Below are 16049 nucleotides of genomic sequence, written 5' to 3'. Positions count from 1 at the left end.
GCTAGTCCTGTGTCTGGTTTGGAGCTACCAAATTCTGTCAGCTCTGTGCTCTCTCTGTTAGGACCATGCTGTAGTATCCCATCATCATGAGGGCCTCTGGGAAACAAATCCACAGCTATCACTCCTAGTAACCTAGCATTCTGGCCCAGGAGTAGGTCCAAGCAGGCCAAAGCTGTGGGCACAATAATCCCTGCACTTGGAAGTCATCTGTTCACTCAGTGCAGCAGGAGCTTCACTGTGGCAGAGCCCCAAGCCATGGCAAACTTAGGAGAGAGCTGTGCCCCGAGTTTTGTCAGGGGCTTTTCCTCAAGAGTTCCGAGGTAGAGATACCAGGCTGAGGTACTGGCAGCCAGAGAAGTCCTAGTCCAGCCACTACCCTAGTCCACAACAATTCCAGAGAATCCAAGGGAGGGCTCCTTACTCCCGGTGCTTCTAAACTGAACTGGGTCGGGGCTGTGCCTCAGCTCTATTAATAGCCCCCTAGCCCAGCCTGTTAGCCCCAAACCCTAGTGCCAGAAGCTATGAGTCAGCAGCTAAAAATAAAGAGAGCAACTGCATTGGAACCCCAAGGAGCAGCTCCCCTTGGCCCTCCACCCGCAAGTTTTTGTCAGTCTCAGTCTCCAGTTCAGGACCCTATAGAAGAGTCTAATCCTGCTGGGAAGAGAGGAAGCATGGGCAGTGTCAGGCACAGGGCTGAGTACTCAAGGCTAGAGGCTTGGAGCAAGGGCTATGGGGCATTCCTGCCGGGCCCGGAGTCTAGAATCTGAGGTTAGAGGACTGCAGCTGAGACTGGGAGCTGAGAAGTGGAGGCTGAGGGGTTTGGAGACTCTGCAGGTGGTAAGGGGAGGAAGAGGCTGCGGGGCTGGGCGTCTGGGAGGGGACAGAAAAGTAGGGATGGGGACGGGAGAGGGAGGTCCGAGCTGAGAGGTGAGAGCCCGGCGGTACCTGGGTGCCGGTACCTCGGCGCCCCAGAGCTGAGGCTGGCAGTCGGTCTGAGGGGCGGGATCCGGAACGGGGAAAACTACGGAATTGCAGCTTGAAAAGGTAGTGTGTGGAAGAGGAGGTCCCAGGCGGCGTGGACCCCCGAGAAGACGGACCAGGCAGCTGCCGCGGCGTGGGCTACTGGGGCTCCTCCGGCCTCCCAGTCGGTCGCACGCCGGTGCCCCCGCCCATCGCGCCAGCTGCAGGCCAGGTATGTTGACGTGGACGGCGGCGGCCTGTGTCTGTATGTACCTCTGTGTGCATGGCGGGGGCGGGGCGGCGAGAAGGGAAAGCGCAGGGTCCGGGAGGAGAAGGGGGCGGGAGCACAAATTCAAACTCACTTCGGTCGACCCATCCCGAGAACGGAAGTGGCCAGGGCCATCCTGGGAATTGTAGTTCTCTGGGCTGCCTGCCCTGCCACCAGGGATGGTCTTGTCCCTAGGTGCCAGTGCCACCCCTGGTCCCAGGGAGAGGAATAATTGAGAACCGAACCTCCTAACCTCGTCAGACCCTTAGTTCGATTTCCCTTCGTGTAGAGAAATGAACCGGGGCGTGGAGAAACGAACCGGGGCGAATGTGGGTGCGGTGGGGGACTAAAGAGGCAGCCAGAGCCCTCTCCTGTCCTTGTGTTTTCCTTAGCCCCTCCCCCACTTCTATCAGTCACATTATCGTAGGCCAGCTCCGCGCCGGTCATGTAAATTGTTTAGTCCAGGGACTCACAAGCAGCAAACACACTGGGGAACTCGCTCCTCGGGGGGAAGGTGGGTCGGGCAACCAGACCCTAAGCACAACCCGGAGAAGCAAGAACTTGTGGAAATCGGATCATGCCCTTGGGGTCCGGAGTCAAGAACACAGGTCCCCAACGGGCACGAGAAACAGGTGGCATCCAGCTAATACTTCACAGGTGACGACGGGCGCGGCCCTCCTTTTGGGGCAGGTGACCACAAGGTGGAGCTCCAGCGCAACACTGCACAGCGCGCTTGGGCCACCGGGAATGTCCCCTGTGGCGGTGGTGCTCCTGCTGACCATTTGCAGCCCTTCATTGCCCCAGGTAGTCCACTTGCCACCGCCAACCCTCGATTCTCCTCATGATGACCCCTCAGTGTCATGTCACATACAACTCGAGATGCAAGGTGCATCCTCCACCCAGCGCCAGCACCGAAAAGGTTAGACTGTGCCAAAGGGGCATTAAATTCATTGAATAACAGATTAACCGACAAGAGTCAAGAACCAGTGTGTCTTGAAAAAAAGACTGTGCACAAGAAAAAGCCACTTGCAGGCACAGAATTACATGGCTAGATGGGTTCTTTAGCCCCTAGTCTCTAGGCAGGAAATCAGATAAATTGTATATGTCAAGAGAGACAGTGAATGGAGCCAGGTCGACGTCTCCATCATCTTACAGTTCTCTGGGAAAGGCCGTTTTGTCATCTCCTTCAGTCACAGTTCTGAGCTGTCCCATACCTGATACCCTGTGCCTTGTACACAAGAATACCTGCGCGTAGATCTGAAACATTCTCTTGGGAATCTCTTTGTCTCTTCCTCTGTTAAGTTTCATTTGGGGACAAACTTCTTGTGACTCGGTCTTTCTGACCACCTCAGGTCAAAATCCCAAGGGGGACACCTCCTGCTGGCAAAGTTCACCCCACGCCAGCCCCAGCAACTTTCCACCTCAGCCACCCTCTCTTCCTTGCTGTTGGCCAATGCAAACAGGCCTCTGATTTTGGCTGGTGGGGGGCTAAGACAGGGCATTCACTCCCTTATGAAATTGTTGATCCTGGTCAGCAGCACTGCTGTTTCTAGCCCTGGAGAGGTAAGAGGGAACACATAGGGAGTGAGTAAGGGGAAGGCTAGAGGAGGAGAAAAATGAGGTAAGGGGAAACAGCTCTTACCAGTTCTCTGTCTCTCCTTAGCACACCTCCTATGGGGAGAAAAGCTTCGCATTGTGAGTTCAGCCAGTGTCAAGCAGAACCTTTTGACCCTGAGTTCCCCCTAACTGACTTTCCCAGGTTCAAGCCAATTAGACGTATAAAGGAAGGGTTTAAGAATCTCCAAGGGTCCAAACCCCAAGCCCTAGGCAGCGTCAATGAGTCTGAATATGCCCCATCACCAGGACCCTAGGGAAAATGAAGACCCAGAAAGCTGAGGCGCAAAGGACTCACTGTTGTAGGAGGAAAGTCCACAAAAGCAGCAGGAGGGAGACACAATTGGTAATGATCCATATTATCAGGTAGGTTCGAGCGGGCTGTGAGAAAAGAAAAAGGTCCCTGTCAGTGGCCAGAGCCACCCATATACAGATCCAGGGGGTGTATAGGGGGAAATAAGTAAGGAAGAGGGGAACAGGGTTAAGGAGAAGCAGGGATAGGAAAAGAGGAGGAGGAGTGACAGTCCCTGAGCTCTTACAATAAGCCAGACAGGGTAGCGCATCTGCTGCAGCAGCTGGCAGTCGTTGGTGGTGACTGAATCCACCCCTGCACACCAGAGTAGGGAGAAGAGCCAGGGCTTGTTCACTACAAATAGGTTCACCGAGACATTATCATGGTGCAGTGCCCTGTGCAGGCGGGGAAGAAATAGGGAACATTCAGAACCTCGAGGCTCCAGGCACAGGAGGGAAACAGCCCCTCTCCGTGTTTGAATCCACAGTGTCCCTGCTCCAGAGCCATCACTTCTGCCTTTGGATAGCAGACCCCTACCTGCTCTGTCTCCCAGTGGATTTCACCCATGGGTCCTAGTTTTGCTGCCTGGGGTCACACAAATGTGTCTCTCCTCTTTGTCCCATGCCATCCCTTAAGAGGTCTGAGGGACAGTGTGACCACATTCCCCTGAGTCGTCTTTTCTCCAGGCCCAACCACCCCAGTTGCTTCAATCAGGGACCTGGGTTATCGTTCCTTTCACCATACAAACCTCTCTAATCTGATCTTACTCCCATTTACCAATGTTCCTTTTGAAGTATGGAGCCTGCATCTGAACGTGATAGCCTGGGTGGGCTGGGACTAGCTTGGAGGAGAGCAAAACTCCTCCTGCCTTCTGGGCGCTACGTCCATGTGAAGGCAGCCCAGGGTCAGGTTAGTTTTTGGCAATGTCAAGTGACTTTGACTCATTCATTGTGCACAGTGTACAATCAAAGTCCTGGTCTTTTGCACACATGTTCCTGCTGATGCCAGTGTCTCCCTCTCTTATTTTTGTGCAATTGAGCTTCCTCTGGACCCTGGGCATGGGTCTTTACATGCATCTCCATTGCATTTTATCTTGGTACTTTTGACCTGGCACCTTAGAATGCTTAGATCTTCTAGGGCCTCCATTTTCCCATCACCTTTTTCATTACCAATTCATGCCTTCTGGAAACATGATCAGCAGTCAATGTTGATCAGGACAAGACTAAGGGGAGTCTTAACCTGATATCCTGTCTCCTCCCATGGTGACAGCTTGGGGAAAGGTCCTTGAAATACTTAATATGATAACTGGGCCATCATTCAGTTCACATTTTTTCCCTATCTAACCACAAGGATATTATAAGAGAGCTTGGTGACTACAGGTTTTGAAGCCTATTATGTTTTCTGGTTGCATCCACTCACATATGGGACTCCCTTGCCTCTCTCCCTCTCTCTGGTATAAAATGAAAGCTATACCCTCTCTCTGGTATAAAATGAAAGCTAAAATCCTGGTGGCCAACAAAGTCCTACCTGGTTTGCTACCCGTTGCTCATGAGGCTGCTGTTCCTGCTGTTCTGCAGCTCTTCCCATTGTCACCTCCTTGTGACTTGTCAGGTCTCAGCCCAGACACCACCTCTTTCACCACTCTTCCTACTGTGACCTTCTCCCCTCTCTCCCAATCTCTACCCCATTCCTAAATTTTTGTCTTCATGTCACTTATCACTCTCCAACATGCATATGTTTTGTGCAGTGGTTTATTATCTGTCTCTCCCATGCCCCAAACCTGCAATAAATAGAGCCTGACACACAGTAGGTGTTCAATAAATATGTGTTGTATGAGCAAGTGAATGAATGGCCTTTGCCCTCCCAGCCTTGGCTCTTCTATACCATTAAGCCTCACGTGATCCCCTCGGCTCCTTTCCTCTGGCACTCACTTGATATCCAACAGTGGCAGGTCTTGATAGGGGAGGTTGAGAAACTGCGGACTCTCAGTGCCATGGCCTTCCAGATGTCCGTATATCTGGCGCATTTGGGGGGCTCTTTCTTGGACATAAGCCCGATCTTCATCCGGTAGCCAAAGGACCTGTGGTTCAGGGTAGGTGGGCATGAAACTGGAGAAGGCCTGGGTCTGGAGGTGGCAGCAGGGGCAAAGATGTATGACCACAGATGGGGTACGTGAGCTGGGGCAGGGCCCTGGGGAGGGGGGATGCCTCAACATTATTGTCATGGTCTAGGGAAGGCAGGGGAGAGGGGCAAGAGGGGGCACTTGGGGTCCTGACAATATCACCATGGTTTGGGGCACTCCTGAACTCAGCACAGTCTCCAATGTCTGGTTGACAAAACTGTCATGATATGTGTGGTTTTCTGGGGGGCAGCGCAGGTCAAATATGATAGAAAGGTTGAGGCCTTCAGCTTCCTTCAGTATCTCTTCCAAGGATGGCACTGTTTGACTCTCAGCATCTTCTCGATCATGGCCTGACAGTTGCTTAGCCCCCCAGAAAGGTTGCCTCTATAAGAAGAAGAAAATTATTTCAAGACCAGAAGAAGCCTCCAGGCTGTGCCGCCATCCTCATTATCTTTACTCGTTTCCCCCACTTGGTGAACAGCTTTGGCCCTCTGTTGAGTCAGGGTTTTTCCTTTTTCCAAACTGTGGCCTTTTCTAGACCCTCTGACATCTTACTCTGACCCCAACCTCCTACCCTCCAGGTTTCCTAACTTCCTCACTCTCACTACACTTTCTCTTGGTCTCATGGAGACCTCTGGGATCTTGACCCCTTGGTTTCCTCCCAGTCCATCAGCCCCTTTCTAGCCACACCTACATCCCCTACCCATGGTCCATCCTCAGCTTAAACTACTTTTCAACAACCCCCTCAACTCCTTTCCTGCCCCATGTGCCCCACAAATCCTAAACTCTGACTGAATTCTACAATTGTCTACCTCCTCCATCCACTGGAATTGGGGGGCAGAGAATATCACGTGGGCTGTTGGCCCTGTGGTCCTGTTTTGTGTTCTCTGTGCCACTTAGCCATCCTTTTACTTGCTCTTGATTTGCTCCCTCTCCCATTCCTCCTGTTGGCTATTCCAAACCTCTGCCACTCTCTTTTCCTCCGCTTGAAATCAACAAATGACCCTGCCTCGTGATCACTGACATGGAAAAAGTGAGCTATCAACACATTAAATATTTACTATGTGCTAGGCCATTGGAGAAGGAAATGGCAACCCACTCCAGTGTTCTTGTCTGGAGAATCCCAGGGATGGGGGAGCCTGGTGGGCTGCCGTCTATGGGGTTGCACAGAGTTGGACACGACTGAAGCGACTTAGCAGCAGCAGCAGGCAGTATTAGAAGTGCTTTATGTGTATTAATTTATTTAGTCCTCCTGACAATCCTACGAGGTAAGTACTGTTGTTACTCCCATTTTATAGATGAGGAAAATGAAGAACAGAGACGCTAAAGAATGTTGCCCAGGCTCACACAGCCAGGAAGTGGTTAAGCCATGATTCAAACTCAGACATCCCTTACTCTTAGGCAATCAGATGTGTCTTCATCACTCAGAATACGTACCCAGCTGAAGGGTTGGATTACGGGAGATTTTTCAATTTTAGGTTGTTTCTCTGATGTTTTACTTTCTTTTTTTTAACAAGGAACTTGTATTACTTTGGTAATCAAGAAAAGGGGAGTTAAACAAATTAAGTATCCTTTGAAATATTTTCCATCATCTGCAGGATTGAAGTCCATACTTCCTGGCCTGGCATTCAAAGCCCACCAGAGACCAAGACTCTGCTCCCCAGGCCCCAGCCAGCCTCAGCTCCCATGACTCCCATGCATCTTTATCTCCCACTTCCACTGAGCCACTTTTTCATTGTCTTCTGTTTTTTTTTTTTTTTTTTTCCCACACGGCACAGCTTGGGGGATCTTAGTTCTCCAACCAGGAATTGAACCCAAGCCCAAGGTAGTGAAAGTGCTGAGTCCTAACCACTGAACTGCCAGAAAATTTCTACTGAGCCACTCTTCATTCCCTGAAAACACTTCTTCATATTTCTGGGCTTTACCCACATTCTTCCCTCTAACCAGAATTCTCGTTCCCTGCCTTGCCCATCTTAAAAACTACCCTCACTTCATATGCTGCTCAGGCATCCTCTTCTGTGAACCCACTCTTGATCCTCTCCCACACTGCCCCTGCCCAACAGTGACCTCTCTCTCCTCTCTACCCAGTGCAGACCTTGTTCTCACTTGAGGTTTCCTATTCTGATAGCATTACTAGGAAGGAATGACCTGAGGGCAGAGACTGCATACCTATTGCCCAGTACAGGGCTCAGCAGATGGTTATCAATGAATGAACTCTGCCCAGAGTGCCCCTGTACGTGGCTGTCTCTTGCAGAAGGCTGTCCTCACCTGAAGGAACCAGGCCCCAGCATTGAGCCTCTTCAGTTCAGCCCAGGAGAAGTCACTGCTGTGGCTGTTGACTCGGTCTGGGAACACAGAGGCCACATCTGTGGTCCTGGTCAGGCGCTCATCATGCATGAGAAAGGGGATCCCATCAGAGCTGAAGGCACAAGGGGAGTCAGAGGACCAGGCTCCAGGGCTGGTCATCACTTCTGGAGCTCCCCTGCTGTGTCATTTGGGTGGGGGAAGGGGCCCCAGCTTCCCTCACCTGACCATCACGTCGGTCTCAAACACAATAGCTCCACATTCAGCTGTCTTCCGCAGGGACATCAGGGTGTTCTCGGGGGCCAGCTGGGAAAGGCGAGGGAGCAGGGAAGGGTGGGAGCCTGAGAACCCACAGGCCTGGCCGCAGCAGCCTGGAGAAGCAGACCTTCCCCACCCGGCCAGCATTCTGCCCCACACTCACCATGGGGGCCCCTCGGTGTCCTATCAACTTAGGCTTGTGTGGTAGGTCTTTGGGTTCCATGATACAGGCTGAGGAGATGAATAGGGGCGCCAGGTAGATGCCCAGGGTGGCTCCAAAATACAGGAGCAGTAGCAGGATCTTGGGACCTGTGGGGAGTGGGGAACAGGCCATGAAGAAAGGGCAGTGGTGGGCCCTCGGGGCAGAAAACAGCACAGGTATAGGAAATGGAGCAGCAGGAGGCAGAAGCACTGGTGGGCATTAAAGGGACTGGAGGGTGGGGGTGGAGTTGGCACCTCTTCGATGGATATGGTAGAAGGTATCAGCCACAGGCCAGGCCAGGAGGGTGATGCCAGCAGCTGCTCCAATGTGAAGGAATGGGGCTGTGGCCTGTGGACAAGAGCTGGTAAGGACTTAGAACCTTAGAACCTCTCCCCTTCTTGTCCTAGGAGCTGACTTTTGAAGTTGAGGGCTTCCTGCAGTTTTGGGGCACCAGGGAGCACGCTGTGTCCTGGGGTTGGCCACAGGCGAAGGTTCCCCTCAAGCACTGGATATCAGCCACTCACCTGCAGTGACAGACGTAAGCTATGCCACTCTTCCTGCCATTGGACCTCCAGTCCCACAAGGCCAGCAGCCACAAGAAATATGATGAGGAGCAGCAGCACCTGGGGAACCAGGGGTGAGGGGCACGTTTGTGTCAACTTGGGCTGCCTAGGCTGCCCCTCACTCTATGAAAACAGGAGCATTCCCTTCTCCTGGCTCATCCACTGTCCTCCTTTCATTCAACATATATTTACTGGGTTTTGGGTCCTGGGCTTGTGCCCAGGAAGAGAAGAGCCGGCTAAGCACCGGGCCCAGTGTGCCCCTCTCCCACTTGCGCCCATCCCCACTCTACCTTGTGGACGGTGTGCAGACACAGAGGCTGGCCATAGAGCCACAGGAGCAGGGCCAGGAGCTGGGGGCAGAGGTGGTTGGAGTCATGATGTGCCAAGAGGGGTCACTGAGTGAGTTTCCTAGGCTGACCCCTCCCTCTACCCTCCCCTCAGTGGCCAGGATGCGAGCGACAGTGTAGAGCTGCGAGGAAGGGAGGGCTAAGATTAGGCCAGTTGTCCCTGCACCCACCAAGAGCAGGGATGCGTATGTGACCAGTAGAGAGATGACCAGCAGGAATGCCGGGGACCAGTCCATCCAGTGCCCCCAGCGCTGGAATAGGAATCTGTGGGAGGGGAGAGGGAGGTGTCCGAGTGGGGGAAGGGTGGTAATAGTGGCCCGAGGGGAGTTGGGCTGGGTGGATCCAGGACCAAGGCTAGAAGGGAGTGAAGGGAAGCCCTTCATGGGGTCAGGGGCTCCAAGGTCTGGGGAGACTTCATGGACGGGTTTTCAAAGAGGCAAAGTAGGGGCTGAGCACCCAGGGGTCCCAGGGTGGGGAGTAGATGGACATGTCTGCTGAGGAAGAGGATCCATGACACACTCATTGAAGTTGTGCAGGTCATTGAGAAGGATGAGCACGACGTACAGCCAGCCCAGGGAGAGGAGGAAGGTGAGGAAGAGCAGGCCAAACCAGACGCATTCGCACTGCAGAGGGGCAAGAGAGAAGCTCACAGCGGCTCACATCCCCACTTTGGCTCAGAGTCCCCAGGGGATGGCAGCTCAAGGGGGCTTCCTGCAAGGCGTGGGGCTGCTGTGCTTTGCAGGCAGTTCTTTCCATATTTGAAGGGATTTTCCTCCTGGGGAGAGAAAATCCCTTCCCCATCCCTGCCTCTCCACTGTCTCTGAGCACACCTGGATATCTTTCCCCCTCCAAGTGGTCCCCGCCTTGGACTTCCACCCCTACCCACCCCCCAATCCGTACTTCACCTTGTTGGTTTGCATCCTATCCCTGGGGCATTTCTTCCAGTGGCAGCTGTACAGGCAGTGGAAGCAGCGGGCCCAGACAGAGCAGCAGCCAGGGGATTCGGCCATGGTAAGGGCCTGGGGGGAGGGACGCTTGGCTCTCAGAGACCCTGGCAGAAGGCAGATCCCAGCCTCCCTCCCAGTGAGGAGCCCAGTGGGGGAGGAGCGGAGGCCTGGGCCACTGCTCAGCAACGGAGGTTACAGGGCAGGCTCCAAGTGCCAGATTGGAGGAGGAGATGAGCAAAGGGGACAGTTTCCAGGGTCTTCCTTTCAACAGCACACCTGGAAAGTCAGAGAAAAACTCAGGAGGTCTAGCCTCTAGGTGGATACACACCCACTCTGTCCAACTCCTCCCCTTTTAACAGCATCCCTATCTGGGGATGGAGTGCTTGCCTCGGGTGGGGACTCAGGAAAAACTGCCTGGGGTGGGGCATACAGGGTTTAGCAAGCTGAAGAAAATCTGGCCAAGCTTCAGGCAGCCCCATGGTGTGGCTTCCACCACAGGAACCAGGAAAAACCTGAAGCAGAGACACCAGTCCTGGCCTGGGACCCAGGGAGGCCTGGCTAGTGGCTAGTTGGTCAGTTGCTGTGGATACAGATTGGAGACATCACAAAGCCCTGAACTGAAAGATTCTATTTCTGCCTACCGGAGGGCAGGGGGCACCAGCAGCATGGGGAAGTCTTGAGGAGTACGAGTTGCCTGGGTCACTCCTTACCTCCTGAAGGAACTTTTTTCCTGCCAGCACACACCTGGAAAATCGAAGCCCTTTTGCCCCAGTCCTGTCCCTTCCTGCCCAGTCATCCCACAACCCCAGCCAGGAACCAAGTCGCCGCCTTTCCCCTTTCAGGGGCCCCACCCTCTGAGGTCACTTTGGTGAAAGTACAACAGATACAGGGCAAAGGTGTGCATGGGGGTGTGTGGTTGTCTTGGGGCAGGGGATCTCTGGACCTTGTGCTTTGGGGTCAAGCTGAGACCAAACTGGCTTACTGATCTCCACACAAGGCTGGACATGTGATTGTGAGTCTACATGAGAAGGTGTGGGGTTTGTGTCAGCATTTGCATGTGCACTAGTGGCTGGTAGTGAAATGGGTTTCTAGGTGACTTGGAATATGTAACGGTGCCCCTCGATACACCCAAAGTGTGTGTGGTCTGGGCTCCCCTGAGGCTGTGGAGTCTTAGGGGTGCACAGTGGCCGGGGCCCTGGAAGGAGTGAGGATATGGCTGCTCCTGAAGCAGCCCTTCTCACCCTCTGCTTGCCTTTGGAAAGGAGAGTTGGGGAAGGGCTTGGAAGTTAGGGGATTGGAGCTGAGGGAGGGCCTGAGGGGAGGAAACCTCTCCCCTCCCTGACACCCCTCTAAGGAAAAAGCCCACCCAAAGGGAGGTCCCCTGCCTCTTCCCATGGTGGGACCACCAAGTGCTAGGAGCCTGCCTCGGGCTCCATCTGTACCGCAGGTCCTGCCCCTGCACCCCAATCACTGCCTTCCAGGGTCCCCTTTCCCTCCAGGAGCTGTAGGATGGGGCCAGGAGCTGAGCAGTCAGAAAACTCCAGTCAGGGATGCTGACCAGGGGTGCTGCTCAATCCCTGGGCCCACTGCCTGCCAGCAGGAGCCGGTCTCCTCCCCGCCACTCCCGCCACTCCCGCCTGTGGCCCCAAGCCTTCCCAAGCCCTCACACCTTTTCTCAGCAGCAGCTCCGCTCTGTGCTCTGCACTGCTTCCCAGCTTCTCTCCGAGTTGTCTGCCTCCTCCCTCTTCCAGTCCTTGGCTCAGCCCCACCAGTCAAACAGGTGGCACTGTTGCCACCTACCGGAGGCTGTGTGGGTCCTCTCCCAAGGCCTGCAGCTGCTCTGTGGCCTGTGGTGTCTGTGCCCCGTTGGTGGGAAGATGGGAAGCAGGAAGGGGGAGGGTGAGCAGATCTGCTTCTTTACTCGCTGCTGCTGCTGCCGCTGCCGCCGGTCAGGGGGCTTGGGGTGAGGAATTCCTTTGTGCAGCTTTCCCCATCCCTCTGTCCCTCCTCCTGTTCTCCTCTCAGTCAGTGCTTGGGCTTTGTCCTGGCTCAGGGAAGCGAGGGCTGAGGGCACGGGTGGGTGGGAAGCTAGGGGGAGGTGACCACACAACTTTGAAACTTGGCAGTAAGGAGCAGGGGCCCAGTCAGTCCCCTGGAAAAGGGTGTGTATGTGTGTGAGGAAGTCTAGCATTCAGTCTCAAGCTCCCTGGGAGGAGAGCTTTAATTCATCAGCCTCCCCTTCCCTCTTGGGATCCACGTCTGCAAGGTGGTGCATCTAGAAGAGTTGCAAGCCACTTCCTGTTTCACCCTGTTTCTGGACCAGGGGTTTCTGGGGACCTAGTGGGGCCTGAGTGATACTAGCAGCCCTTCTCTTCCACCCATCAGCCCAGAAAGGATATGCTCATTTAAGATGTGCTGAGATTTGCATCATTCCAGCTGCCTTGACCCCAAGGCATCTACAGTCTCTTTCCAAGAATCACTCAAACAGTGTATAATGTTAGGGTCACCGGCTTTTGGAAGGTGAACACATACAAAGGATGCTGTCACCACACCATCAGCAGGAGAGGGATGGTGAGCAGGTTGTAGAGTCAGCTTAGCCCTAAAGCATGGGCCTCTGGGTGGGCTGGGGACTAGGGGCTGGCTTTGACTGACCTTCTCTCTCTACCTTTTAGTTTTTTTACTTTACCAAAAGTGTTGGTGGGAAAGAATGCCTTCTCTGGGAATAAGCTTACCCCTCCCCCCAAACTCACTAGATTTGAAAACAGTGAGATGACTGGCTCTCTTATGCCAAGAGCTGGCCCCCCTCCTTCTCTGCCTTTCCATTGTATCCAGAGGCTCCAGTTGGCAATGGCAAAGGCTCCCTTGCTCCCTCCGCATTAAAATGCAAAGAGAAGCAGGGCCGCTTGCTGGCAGGAGGCCAGCAAAGGCTGCAGGGTCACCTCGCTCTAGGCAGGTTGTCCTTCAGTTTCTTCTACTTGGACTCTGTTGGATTCTGGAGGAGTCTTGGCTTTCATGTGCCGAATTCTGGGAGCTTTTTTGGGGGGAGTGGGGGCTGGGATTCAGAATGCATGGATACAAAGGCCCTAGGACCAGGGCCTTAAGCAAAGATAGAGAGCCCTAATGCAGCAAGAGGAGTCAGTCACGCCCCTCCTCTTCCCTTTCAGAGGAGAAAGCAGGCAGCAAGTGGGGTGCTGTCCGGGGGCTGGGCAGCAGTAACATCCCACATCCCAATGCCAGGTCAGACTGCGGGGCATTAGTTAATGGCCACCACTGTCGTTCTTGGGTCATGTAAGTTTTGGTGTCACATCTGGGTTCAAGTCATAGCTCTATTACTAACTCTGTGACCAGTGAAGTGACAGCTTCTTTGTATCTATCTCCTCATGTGCAAAATGAGATCTATTTACCTTGAACGTTTTTGTGAGGAGTGGATAAAATTGTGGCAAGCACGAGATGCTTAGTAAATTTGCTTAGTAAATTTAGTAAATGTGGTTCCTTCCCTCGAAATCTGAAGGTCAAGCAGGCTCTCCAGTGAAGCTCAGGTCACTGGCCTTGCTAGCATTATTCTAACTTCCTGAGATAACAGCAACATGAAGAAACATGGCTTGCTGCTCCACATACCCCTTGGGGAAAGAGTGCTGCTACAAGGCGGTGAGGTTTGGGCACTTGCACCAGCTTCCTTAATAGAATTCCCAGGGGTGGAGGAACATGGGTTGAAATTGTATTTCTCCCTCTGGCACAGAAGAATCCTTCCAAACAGCAGATGGACTAAGATTTATTTATTTACTTAACATTAACATTTAAAAAGATTTCATTTACCTCCCAGCAACATGAAAGACAACTAAGGGTGCTGTTAAAACATTGAAATCCAGAGACAGGAAAGATTCCCAACCCCATTCTGGAGGTGGCGTGAAGGATCTGTGCCAGGCCTCCAACACAGAGCAGGCTCTGCCATTAAGCTGAGACAACCTCGAGATAAGACAGCCTCAGCCTCGTTCCTGATGAGTCACCAGGAAGGTCTCTGAAGAGAGTTCGTTCTCTCTTCAGCAGGTAGCTCAGCACCCTTCTGGAGAGGAGAGTAGTAGTCTGGGGCTGGGGGTGCTGGACACTCTTTTTCAGTAATGTGTTGTTCCTTTGTTCCACAGCAAGGAGTCCAAAATCAACAGGAGTCATTACAAAACCCCTCTGGCTGCAACCTGAATGCATCACCCAGGCCAGACGGGGGCAGAGATGATGAATCCAGCTTCAGTGGGCCTCTTCTTCAATGGGGGAACAGCCAGAGAAGAAGCTGGTATTGCTGGCCAGGGCTCGTTTCTTTTTCTTCCCCGGAGCTTTATTTCCTTGGGTTTCTGTTGCTACATCTTTCGACTCTGAGAGGCCAAGGGAGGAGGCAGCTGGAGCCGTCTTCTTTAACAGTACCTGCTCCTCGTCACTCATCTCTTTCAGGATCTAGGAAGGACAGAGATAGCTGTGACTAGATCTGGGCTGGGTTCAGAGGCTCAGCACAGCCTAGCCACTACAAATTTTAGCACACTCCCACAGGTGACCCCCAAAATTGCTCTGTTGAAGAAAACAGGGTCTAGCCGATGCCCAACTCTCAGCAAGCTTTATTTCCCTTCCCTACCCCACAGCTCTCTGTCAGTGCTAAAGCAGAGATGGACACTGATACATTTGGAAACACCTGGCTTTTAGCCCACCTACCTTGCTGTTGGGAGTGGCACAGACAGGGTTAAAGAAGCTCAATCCTGGGGTCACCTCTGTGGGATCCTCCAGTTTGAAGGAGCCTTCAGAATCCTGAGTCCGCTCAACCGTGCCCAGGCTATCCTGAGAACCAAGCAGATTGGCATGTTAGAAACGTGGCGGATTCATGTTGATGTATGGCAAAACCAATACAATATTGTAAAGTAATTAGCCTCCAATTAAAATAAATAAATTTATATTAAAAAAAAAAAGAAATTCAGCTCCTATGGTTACACAGCTGGTCTGCTCCCCTTCAGCCAGTGAGATACCAGCTCTGAGGGCCTCATCAGACAGTCTAAGCAAGTCTTAGGGTGATCTTGCTGGGGCAGGGCTCACAATGCTCAAAGGAAGCCTCTGAAGGCAAAGGATTGGAGAGGAGAGCACAGGACACATCATGAGGCAAGGTTTAAAACAAGGCTGAGCCTTGGCCATTTCTTCAATTAATCCTCTCCCCTCCACAATCTACAATATCCTTTTTAGCATTTCTACAGAGTGTTGCCTGTATCAGTCTTCCTTTCAGAGAGGAAGCTGAGGCCAAGAAAGAGGAGTTGCTTAGGTAACAAGGCGACTCTGCGGTAGAGCTTGGATTAGATTTATAGCCTGTTGTCATGGAAACTGAAGTGGATTAAAAGTCAGGAAGCCTGAGGTCTAATCTTAGCCGCCATGACCAGCTGTGTAATATCAGGCGAGTCACTGAGGCTTATCTCTGGGCCTTAGTTTCCTTCTCTGTAAAATGGCAGTATTGGACTAGATTAGTGGTTTTACAACTGAAATTCTTAGAGGAAACTTGATAAATAAACAAGAGCAAGCTGCTTTGGCTGGCATGGGGTCAAACTGAGTTGGGCCATACTCCTCTGTCTGGAGCCACTGTAGGACTCTAGAACCTAAACTGAGAAAAGCATGGGAACAGAGAACACTTAAGGTCTTTCTATAATGCTACTTCTACACTTCTTAGCCTGACCTCTAGCTTGCCATTTTAGTTCTCTAATGACTACCTATCCTAGAAGTCTTTTAAATAGAAGACCCAGGGCAAAACTGCAAAATGCATGGTGAACTAGTCTTGCTGGAATTCCTGTGTATTACATGGAGAGCGGTAGGAATGGACTTTTGCTCGTGGGCACAGGTGGGCAGAAGGCAAGGACTGGGATCTGACCTTCCTGGTGCTGCCCGTCTCCTGCACATTTTGTTCACCTGAGTTTGCTATTCCCAGGAGCAGTGTAAGAACAGTTACAGTCAGCTTGGCTCACGAACACTGCTTATCAGGAAGACCAAGTTGCTGTGGGTCTTTTCCTAGAGCCATGGAATAGCTGGTTCCCATGGCAAAGGTCTAAGTAACTAATGTCTCAAGATGTCAGAAGGATTAACTTCTTTCTTGGAAGATGCCACCTCAGCACATGGCCCTTACAATTCCAGCTAAGCCTCCGGACTAGTTTGA

General features: G+C 52.6%; 2 protein-coding genes and 1 long non-coding RNA gene across 15 annotated transcripts in view; 1 reads left to right on the top strand and 2 right to left on the bottom strand.

Annotated features, from left to right (window-relative positions):
* Positions 1-546: 546 nt before the first annotated feature.
* On the top strand, positions 547-14830 carry LOC147340568 (uncharacterized). Of its 2 annotated transcripts, none has more exons than XR_015159878.1 (3): positions 547-1192; positions 8428-8558; positions 14020-14830. It is a non-coding gene; the product is annotated as an uncharacterized LOC147340568 (long non-coding RNA). The 2 variants fall into 2 exon arrangements; XR_015159879.1 differs by having other exon boundaries at positions 585-1192; positions 8428-8657.
* GDPD2 (glycerophosphodiester phosphodiesterase domain containing 2) lies at positions 2205-11610 on the bottom strand. 9 transcript variants are annotated; one of them, XM_086389917.1, is made up of 17 exons: positions 11547-11610; positions 10588-10621; positions 9836-10153; positions 9450-9553; positions 9101-9194; positions 8874-8933; positions 8545-8643; positions 8275-8368; positions 7982-8127; positions 7784-7866; positions 7525-7675; positions 5419-5640; positions 5066-5214; positions 3382-3529; positions 3141-3223; positions 2871-2899; positions 2205-2783 (listed from the first exon to the last, which is right to left on the bottom strand). In XM_086389917.1, the coding sequence occupies exons 3-17, from the start codon at positions 9938-9940 to the stop codon at positions 2731-2733; spliced, it is 1620 nt and encodes a 539-aa protein (XP_086246043.1). In that variant the 5' UTR covers positions 9941-10153; positions 10588-10621; positions 11547-11610; the 3' UTR covers positions 2205-2730. The 9 variants fall into 9 exon arrangements, with proteins under 9 accessions (XP_086246043.1, XP_086246039.1, XP_086246044.1 ...); XM_086389913.1 differs by having other exon boundaries at positions 2205-2899; XM_086389918.1 differs by lacking the exon at positions 10588-10621.
* KIF4A (kinesin family member 4A) overlaps positions 13639-16049 on the bottom strand; it is a 129594-nt gene continuing 127183 nt past the window's right edge. For all 4 annotated transcript variants that reach the window (XM_086389908.1, XM_086389910.1, XM_086389911.1 and 1 more), the window contains exons 30-31: positions 14576-14698; positions 13639-14323 (exon numbers count right to left, since the gene is read on the bottom strand). In XM_086389908.1, the coding sequence (XP_086246034.1) occupies positions 14120-14323; positions 14576-14698 (327 nt within the window). In that variant the 3' untranslated portion in view covers positions 13639-14119. The remainder of the gene's footprint in view (positions 14324-14575; positions 14699-16049) is intronic.

Source organism: Bos grunniens, chromosome X (genome assembly GCF_055505025.1).
Source record: "Bos grunniens cultivar Pamir isolate PY7600 chromosome X, Bosgru_T2T1.0, whole genome shotgun sequence".
Taxonomy (NCBI): domain Eukaryota; kingdom Metazoa; phylum Chordata; class Mammalia; order Artiodactyla; family Bovidae; genus Bos; species Bos grunniens.
This window is presented reverse-complemented; position numbering and strand designations above follow the sequence as displayed.

Bases quoted from the DNA above. Each gene is read 5' to 3' on its own strand.
- GDPD2 (XM_086389913.1), bottom strand. From the start codon at position 9,940: ATGGCCGAATCCCCTGGCTGCTGCTCTGTCTGGGCCCGCTGCTTCCAC. The intron at 8,128-8,274 runs GTGCCAACTCCA...CACTCCCCACAG, and splicing joins CTACCATATCCATCGAAGAG to GTCCCAAGATCCTGCTACTG. The intron at 5,215-5,418 runs GTGATATTGTCA...CCTGAACCACAG, and splicing joins CAGGAGTGCCCCAAACCATG to GTCCTTTGGCTACCGGATGA.